Source organism: Brassica napus, chromosome A4 (assembly GCF_020379485.1).
Source record: "Brassica napus cultivar Da-Ae chromosome A4, Da-Ae, whole genome shotgun sequence".
In the NCBI taxonomy this organism is placed as follows: Eukaryota; Viridiplantae; Streptophyta; class Magnoliopsida; order Brassicales; family Brassicaceae; genus Brassica; species Brassica napus.
In genome coordinates, this window is record NC_063437.1 from 6,484,111 (window position 1) to 6,493,819 (window position 9,709).

Here is a 9,709-nt window from a genome sequence, read left to right on the forward strand (position 1 = left end):
ACTCTCAAAGACACCAAATGCATATAAAAGACTCTAAAAACAGTTCATATCAGCTAAACAGTTCATTTTCTTACCAAGGGTGGTAAGGAAATACTTATAGAATCAGTGGCATTAGCTATGTCATCCCATGTCTTGTCCTGTTTTGGCTGCCTAAAACGGTTACGTTAAAATTGACTAGCGCAGTAAAACATTTCTGGTGGAGTAGTAGTGGAAACAAAACGCCATTCATTGGTTCTCATGGGATAAACTGTGTAGGGGTAAGGACAAGGGTAGTGAATTTTTTAGAGATATGCAAGATTTCAATACTGCATTACTAACAAAACAATTATGGAGACTAATAGAGACACCAAATTCCATATTTGCAAAGGTTTTTGAAGGGAGATACTACAGGAAATCTGATCCTTTGGATCCAATAAAGTCATACTCACTTTCTTTTGGATGGAAGAGTATTACTTCATCTCGATCTCTAGTTAATAAAGGGCTGATCAAAAGAGTGGGAACAGTGAAAGCCATCTCTATATAGAATTATTGTTGGATCCCCATTCCTCGGCCGAGGTCATCTATACCCAAACATGAAAACCAAATTTTGAACCAATTACTAAAGGTGGAAAACCTTATTAATCTGGTATATCTCTCCTTGAATATTAATTTTCTCAGGTGCTTACATACACCTAGACAATGTGGAATACAAAATATGGCAGCAAGTCGGTTATCTAGACCAAATAAGTATGGTTGAAATTTGACAGTATCAGATAGATATCCAGTCAAAACAGGTTATAAAACGAAACACTTATATATGGACGTCCAAATTATGCAGGAATGCTATGGACCAGATATCAAACCTATATTGGCGTTTACATGGATTCATATTGTCCTCTGAAATTATGACATTTTGTTTGGCAAGTACTATATAGTAGTTTATCGGTAACAATGAATTTAAGGTCTTATAGAATTAAATGTGATACATATTGTAGTATATGTGATGCGGAAGAAGAATCAATAAATCATGTTATTTTGAATGCCCACCAGCCATCCAAACATGTGCCTTTTCTGAAATTCTCTCACCCTCCAGTGTGATCTCAAGGGTCTTGATATTTGCGAATATGGATTATTTTTTCTGAAGACTACTAAAGAAACCTGATTAAAAGTTCTTTCTATGGATAATGTGGTATATTTGAAAGAATAGAAATGAGAAAGTCTATAACAATACAAATAAAAACCCACAAGAGATTTTACGCCTAGCGGAGGTAGAAGGAGCTTTGTGGGCTTTGACACAGATTAAAGACTCACAATTTACACCACACGCTTTGACACAACATCAAGTTTCAAACCCGGGGAATTTAACATGGTGATGCATCGACGAAGCATGGAAAGCAAGCAATAATTTTACAAGACATGGATGGTTTTGTATCAAGGAAGGTTCAGCTGAAAATATGATGGGTTCCATGAATATCTGAATCAGTCTATCACTTTTACATTTAGAATGTGAAGCTATAATCTGGAAAATAGAGTGCATGGCCAGGGGCGGATGCATAATCATATTTAGATGGGGGCACACGTTCTTATTTCATTATGTCTAATTGTAGAATTAGAGAGCATTTCTTGTATTGATAGTAACTACTGAAGGAAAAGAAAATAATATATGGGGGCACGTGACCCCGTTGCTCCTCACTTGCGTCCGCCACTGTGCATGGCGACCTACATATCACAGACGTGGTGTTCGCAACATATTGTTTTCAACTGGTGAAAATTGTGTCTACACTGATAGAATGGTCGGCCATCACTACTTATATAGAAGAATTTTAATGACATACCTTTCCAAACTTTACGATCCAACATATTCATTCCAAGGGCGAAGAATACAAATAAACTTGCATATGGTGCTTAGAATCAGTCTCCTGCTGTAGTATATGTTGATATAATTCTAGTGAGTTGCATTCGGGATTGGAATCTTCATAGGATTAACATAACCTCTTGTTTTTGTGAGTGAGTTTCATAAAGGGACACATTTTGCACTTTTTGACATGTTAAGGCACATGTTGATGGAGGGACACTTTCTCTCATGACTCATCACATTATGGACTAAACTGCCCCTCGCTGGCTGAACCGAAACATGACCATCGTTAGAGTTTTATTAATTTTTAGTTCTGACTGGTTTGTGGGGACCAAACATAATATAAATTAGTTTCATTGGGTGTATAGGAAAGAGGGACCATTGAGAGCCATTAGATGTCAATAGATCTAAGGGTGGTGAGCTTTTGTGTGTAAAAGTTGGTTTTGATAATAAATTCATGGTTTCACTGCTTTTTTGAAACTGGAACGAGCTACAGCTAGGCGGAGGATAAGGAAAGGTAAAATTTTGTGGACGGGTTTTTGAAAGAACACACTCATTTTCATCTAAAATTTTAAAATAATGTTTCATTTTTTTTTTTATGGACGAGTTCATATCAAACATTTTAAGAGTTTTATCTATCCATATATTTTTCTTTACCTTTTTCCAAACCTACAATTTATATGTATGAAGTTTGTTTTGTGTACAAGGAGTTTGATCCAAAACAACGTTCTGTGGACGAGGTTCTATGGACTAGTACATTTACTTCTGGACGGAAAAATAGATGTTTGATTTGTGGATGCAATGGAAAATACAACTACAAACACAGTGGAGTCACTAGAACTTGAAGATTTTCCAAAAGTTGTACCTTTCGAAGAATTTAAATGGTTTTTGGGAGTTCACTTTTCAATATCCTCATTCCTAGAGAGTGCTTTCAAAGCATTTGAAGATAAAGAGCAGAGGGAGTTCACATCTTCGAAGGAGCAGAGCCTTCCAAGTTCACTCGGGTTTGGATGAAAGGCACCATGTCCGTCTAGACACCAAGAAAACTCCAGCCACCAGTAACCACCGCCCCTGTTATCTTCAGAACAGAAAAAGTCGTTCCACCCCTCCAACCTCCAAACAAAAACCCAGAAAAGATGAAAAAATGTTCAGAACAAAGTTTTAATCTTTTAGTTCTAAACCTAAAATTCTCCGACGAAGACTCAAACTTTGACCCATTAAACAGCAAGCCTACTTCGCATCTGAACAACCTCTATCTACCTAGGTTGTTAAATTTTAGAATGACCCAGAAAAAAAAAACAAATTTATCGATTAAGTGTTTATGGACAGAGTAAAAATGTGGACATGTATGTATATAAAACGTGGACATGGACACAATTGATAAAACCAAGATTTTATAGATAAAAGCTCCAAATCAAGAGCTAGAGAGCCAATATGGGTTTTTATGAAATCTTAACTTTACTAAGTGTATCCCTGAAACATAAGTTAAGAATGCCAACAAACAAAAATATACTAGTGAACACAAAAGGAATAGATTACCAATAACAACCTCACATAACTAGTTTTGACTCTATAGAAGAGGTCACAAAGACCATGCCTTTTGGAGAAAATTCAAAGAGATGAAGCAAATAAAACATCTTGAATTTTCTTACAGTGTTTGGACATCGGTGGCAAGACCAGAAACGCCTACGAAGACACGATCTGTGGATCTTGGAGATTCTCTGGAAAATGGTGGAGATTGTCTATAGCTGCAAACTAAGCCTACAGATCACTGGCGATGACATGGACAAAATTGATGATATACAAAACCATACTTTCGGGAAAAAAGAAGAAACCGAGGAAGAACAAAACCTCCTGCTACGGTTTGCGATGGGTTGGTTCCTCAGAAGTCTTTGATTTCTTCTCTTTCTTCTCTGGATTCGAATTCGTCATGGTTTGTTTGACGATATTAAAAGGGTTTTCTAAGAATTATCGGGAAGCGGAGGAAGATGGGTAGAAAGTTGGAGAGGGAATCATGGAAACAAAACAAGCATCGAAAAATCTGGTTCATGGTGTGCTTCGACGAACGATGAAGGAAGAATATGATTGATACGAAATTAGGATTGGAAATTTGGGAAAGGAAAAGTGGATCTGAGTTTTAAAATAGGGAATGGAGAGAGAATATGAGACTCGCGACTTTTCGATAAATAAGAAATAGTCTTTTAATTAATTAGATGAGATAGTTGGTCTAGCTTGAGGGCATGAAGAACAATACACATCCATAAAGTGTCTGACCAGCGTTATGTGTCTATGGGCCTGACTGGTTCAACCGCAGCGGTTGCGGGAGTTTGCGGATGCGGGAGGTTGCCGTTCCTAGCGGTTTTAAGAAATTTGTACGACTAGTTTTGCGGTTAGAAATTGTTGCGTTAGCGGGATACTTATGACTGGTTAACTACCAAATGCAGCAGCGGTTAAATATTAAATTAACAATATTTACATTTTATACAATTATAAAAATATCAAAATAATAATATTATAATAAATATAAAAGTTATATTTAGAAATTTATAGTTCATATTTTTTTAAATATAGAAAATATTTTTTTTTTAAAGTTTTATAATATTAATTAAAATATAATAGATATATTTTAGCATTTTTATAATTCCAATATAGTTTTTTTTTTGAATATTTTTATTTTTGTATTTATATTGTTTTGGAAAAAAAGACATTTTTTTATCCTTGCGTAACCGTCCGCAACTGCAAACGCTAGCTGCAACCAGCTTTTGAATTTATGAGGTTCAGAGCGATTTGGAACGGTTTGAGCGATTGTTGCAAACGCCAACAACCGCTACCAACCGCCAAAGCTGCGTTTGCGGGTGGTAGCGGGAAAACCAGTCATACCCTGTATGTGTAGTTCATAAGTAATAATGTGTTTTAGAAAGTAAAAAATTCTGTTTCGTTGAAAAAAAAACTCCATGATTATTACAGCTAATTTACCTTTTAAAAAATAGTTAAATCTGTTTTTCGAATTTTGTCAAAATAAAAATCAGTTATGGGATATAGGTGTCCGAATCCAAGCTGTATATAGAATATTCGTTGATCTCTAAAGAAAGACTAAAATGCCCTTGATTCCGTCCACATATAAAAAAAAAAAGGCCAGATCGGGTTTCCAGATTGAATTCCAATCCTCCAAATAGAGTCAATGGCGTGTCGTAGATCTCTTCTCCTCCTCCTTTTGGCTACGGTTCTTTCCGTCTCAGCCTATCTACCGGAGACTGGAACTCTTGCCGGAGACGACGTCGTCGTACTCAATCGCTCGCAGAGGGAGTTTGATTATTTCGCTCTCTCTCTCCAATGGCCCGGAACCTACTGCCGTGGAACTCGCCATTGCTGCTCCAAAAACGCTTGCTGTAGAGGGTACGTTTATATGTTTCTTTGATTTTGTTTCGGATCATCTCTCTGCTCAAAATCTTGTGTGTTCTTTTGTTGACAGCTCGGACACTCCAACTCAATTCACCATCCGTAAGTTATATTCTCTTTCAATTTTATTTTCAGTTTGAGAAGTCAACGTTTGTGTATGTTTGTCTGAGTTTGATTTTCTGGTTACTTTTACTGTTGTAAGATAAAAACGTAACATTTTTTTTTATAGTTGCTTAATGCTGATTTTCGCCATAGGATTTCTAATTACAACAATAATTTGAGTATAATCATCTCTAATACTAATCTCGTAGATGGACTATGGCCGGACTATAACGACGGTTCCTGGCCTTCATGTTGCTATCGATCCGACTTCAATGAGAAGGAGGTATAAACATTCATAATCTGCTTATGTGGGTCACTCGTGGAATTTTCTTAATTTGGTACTCCTTCCGTTTCTAAATGATCCATGTTTTGGAAAAATTATTTGTATATTCTATGTTTTCTATGAAAAAATTGCAAACTTTAAGAAAATTAATTGGTTTTATTAGATTACTATTGGTTAAAAGTTGTTGAAAATTATAGAAAACAATAAATTTATTATAGCTATTTAATGCGTTTTCTTAATATGTGTGAAAACTCTAAAAAGTCTATCTTTTAGAAACGGAGGAAGTATATTTTTCATGTCTTAATATCTCAAATGAAGATTCTCATAGGAAACAAAATTTGCAGATCTCTACGTTGATGGATGGCATGGATAAGTACTGGCCCAGTCTCAGCTGTGGTTCTCCGTCATCTTGCCATGGTGGAAAAGGATCATTTTGGGGCCATGAGGTGATATATATATATCTTATAACTTTCTTTCGATAGGTGTATGAATCTCCCATGACCAAAACTAACTGAGTTTCATTTGTTGGGTTTCATGTTATCTCTTTGCAATACATGATGGCAGTGGGGTAATTATATTTCCCTTCACATAACTGTATACATGGTTTGATTATGCTTCGAGTATATTTCCTCTGGTTTGAGTATATGCTAATACGATAAATGGGTTCTTCTCTTTAACATCGTTTTGATGAAACTTTTTTCAGAGAAACATGGGACTTGCTCTTCTCCTGTTATTCGTGATGAGTATAGTTACTTCATTACCACGCTTAATCTATACTTAAAGCATAATGTCACGGTAAGTCAAGTTTATGCCTACTAGCGAGTTTGTTAAACAAGAAGATTGGGCATAAAAAAAGATTTGCATGCTTTAGTTTGACTTGCATGTTTCATTTACTGTTTGAATGTTCTCTAACTAGATTGATCAACCAGATATTTTAAGCATTAGCAATTTCCATATCCTCTGCTCAAATGCTATTTAATGATCTGAGTTATAGAAAATTCGTTAACTCAGTATTTCCATTCAATTGTAGGCATGTAATGAATGTTGGTAGTTTTGTTTTACCATGCAAATGATATGCATGTTATATTGTCCCTGATTTGTCAGTTTATCAATTTGGGGTGGGCATTTTTGTACATTTTCGCTCCTAGAAGAGTTCTTAATTATTAATTTTTAACATCTGGATCTATATTTGATAGGATGTCCTTTATCAAGCTGGCTATGTTGCTTCCAACAGCGAGAAGTATCCTCTAGGAGGTATTGTCACAGCCATTCAGAATGCATTTCATATCACCCCTGAAGTAGTATGCAAAAGAGATGCAATCGATGAAATACGTATATGCTTCTATAAAGATTTCAAGGTCTGTATTCGACATCTCTTTCATCTTTAGATTGGTCATTTCCTTGATTAAAATGGCAAATTCATTAAGCTATCTGATCGCTGGCATTTTTTAAAGTTCAAACTATTTGCTAGGTATGAGAATTGCATCAGTTCATGACAGTTTTCTTTTAAAATGTTTATCACTAACAGCCCAGGGACTGTGTTGGTTCAAAAGACATGACGTCGAAAAAATCATGTCCCAAGTACGTAAGTTTGCCGGAATACACGCCATTGGGTGAGTAAAAATCATAAAACACAAACCATTTTTGTTCATTGCTTTAACAATGCATAATTCTAAGTTGTGTAGATTCATGATTAATTATAAAACAAGGATTAGTGAAGTATGGTAAAATGTTGAGAACGTGAACGAATTTCTTATGTTTGTGTGTTGCAGATGGAGAGGCTATGGTTCTGAAGATGCCAACAGATGAATAAGATTTTTCTTGTCTTCTTAGAGGCAATATTCTCATACAGGACATTGATGTTGTAATTTTATGGCAACCTATAAACAGCGAATAAAGATTGGCGTACTCTTGTTCTATGGGGAATATGATCATATGAATCTGAGCTGGTTAATTTTTTTCTCTTCTTTACAGTTACAATATTTTAAAATCCGTAACAAAATTTAAAATCTATCAATTACATGATACTATATCTGATGGAAACTTGTTTAACTAAGAAATTAGTAGTCCAAATTTATTATCAAGCAGAGAATTATAAAATTCGGGATCACCTGACGACTATCATATCATATGCATCATTTGCTTGCTTGATGCATATTTCGAAGGCATATCTTTTTATCATATGCGCTTTTTATGATTTTTTCTTATTTCATACCTCTCGTGAATATTGTTTAACTATGTGTTTTGCTCGCATATGCGGGCATAAATTTGTTATGAATACTTATTAATTTATGTTTTATTAATCTAAAATCAACATAATAAGTTATTATTTATGATTTTAAATAGTTAAATCAAACATCAAAGTATTTATATATGTCAAATATTTTTTTATCAAAATATATACTTACTATTGTGTTAATTTTTTTTAAACACTCATATCTTAGAAATAGTTTAGAAAATATCTTTATATAATTTTTTTGCTTGACTAATATTTAATTATCAATTGCTTTTTTTATCTTAACTTTTTAACTTTTATAATAAAATATTGTTTTCACATAGCAACACAATATATATAAGAATAATCTTATTTTTTATAATTCTATTATATTATTTTATAATCAATTATTTAATGTAACATATAACATATAAACTTTATACTATTAAAAGAAAATTCATTTTTAATTATATATAAAATTCAGTAAAGATATTGTTTAAAATTCGTTTTGATATAACATATAAATTTAATATTATTAACATTTGTTTTTAATTATATACAAGATTCATTAAGGATAATTTTAAATTAATATATTAATGACTCAACTAATAACAAATAATAAATCAATGATTTAGGTAAAACCTAATAAAAACATGACAATTAAGCAAAATTACATAAAATAATGGAAAACATGATAAATAAGCAAAATCACTTCATAAATAATAGTATAGATCAGTATTTGGTGATATGCAGTGAGCTATAAGAATAAGATGGTGGGTTACTCGGAAGACGTTTTATTGACCATTCTAGGATAAGGTTACAAGACAGTTAGGAAAAATGATTAGTAGAAAAGATAATGGTTCCGGCTAGGCATGGGCATTCGGGTTCTAATCGGGTTTCGGTTTTATCCATTTGGGTTTTAATTTTTTGGATTTATCAAAATCAAACCCCATTCGGGTTATATAAAAGTTCGGTTTGAGACCGGTTCGGGTTCTATCGGGTTCGGGTCGGGGTTAGTAAATCTTCAAAGAACCGGTATAACCCATTGTACTTTCGGGTTCGGGTCCCAATCGGTTCTTTGGATTTAAAATACATGATTTGCACATATTTTAATAGCCAAAACATAAGTAAAATCGATTCAAAAAAAAAACATCAGACGTGATCATTCAAAATCAAGCGAAAGATAAACATAGTTAGTGATAGAAAGAAAACAAGATAAATAAAATCATAAAACAAAAACTAAGTTCTCATGAAATGAGAAACATTATTCAATGAAAACAAAACCAAAATCTAAAAACTTTAGGCTTCAACCGTCATATTCCACCATCAACCTTCATGTAATATATAAAATTTTAGAGGTTCAATAATATCTTAAAGTATTTGGACCCATATTAAGAATTAAGATCATATTTGATGGAAGTTCTTTTGTGATTTTAAATATTTCGGGTTCTATCGGATATCTATTTAAGTCCGGGTTCGGTTCGGATAATACCCATAACCCAAAATACCAAAAAACAGGATCCATTCGGTATTTATGTCGGGTTCGGATCGGTTCAGATTTATTTTTATCGGATCGGGTTCGGTTCGGATTTTCGGGTTCGGTTTATTTGCCCAGCCCTAGTTCCGGCGAGAAGAGTAAAATGTGATAAACACTAATTCTTGCTGCGTTGGTCGTTTCTGGTTTTTAAATGCCCCTCTGTTTTGTCCTCTCCTCTCTCTATATTCGGCATCCCAAGCTCTCTACACGTGTTGACTTAATTCGGCTGGGCTGAATTGTAATGGGCTGGAATTCTTATTTATTTGCTAAGGGCTGCAATTCTTTCTCCAACAGTAAGCTCTCCAGTTCGTTACATATGTAACAGTTCGTGACGAATTT

General features: G+C 34.0%; 1 protein-coding gene across 1 annotated transcript; it reads left to right on the forward strand.

The window, feature by feature from the left end:
• The first annotated feature begins 4,972 nt into the window (after positions 1–4,972).
• LOC106383866 (ribonuclease 2) lies at positions 4,973–7,584 on the forward strand. Its single transcript, XM_048777321.1, has 9 exons — positions 4,973–5,230; positions 5,307–5,335; positions 5,545–5,618; positions 5,963–6,064; positions 6,183–6,186; positions 6,322–6,413; positions 6,815–6,976; positions 7,147–7,231; positions 7,391–7,584. Exons 1-9 carry the CDS (start codon positions 5,016–5,018, stop codon positions 7,429–7,431), a joined length of 804 nt encoding a protein of 267 aa, XP_048633278.1. The 5' UTR covers positions 4,973–5,015; the 3' UTR covers positions 7,432–7,584.
• The last annotated feature ends 2,125 nt before the right edge of the window (positions 7,585–9,709 follow it).

Bases quoted from the DNA above. Each gene is read 5' to 3' on its own strand.
- LOC106383866 (XM_048777321.1), top strand. From the start codon at position 5,016: ATGGCGTGTCGTAGATCTCTTCTCCTCCTCCTTTTGGCTACGGTTCTT. The intron at 5,231-5,306 runs GTACGTTTATAT...TTTTGTTGACAG, and splicing joins AAAAACGCTTGCTGTAGAGG to CTCGGACACTCCAACTCAAT. The intron at 5,619-5,962 runs GTATAAACATTC...CAAAATTTGCAG, and splicing joins CCGACTTCAATGAGAAGGAG to ATCTCTACGTTGATGGATGG.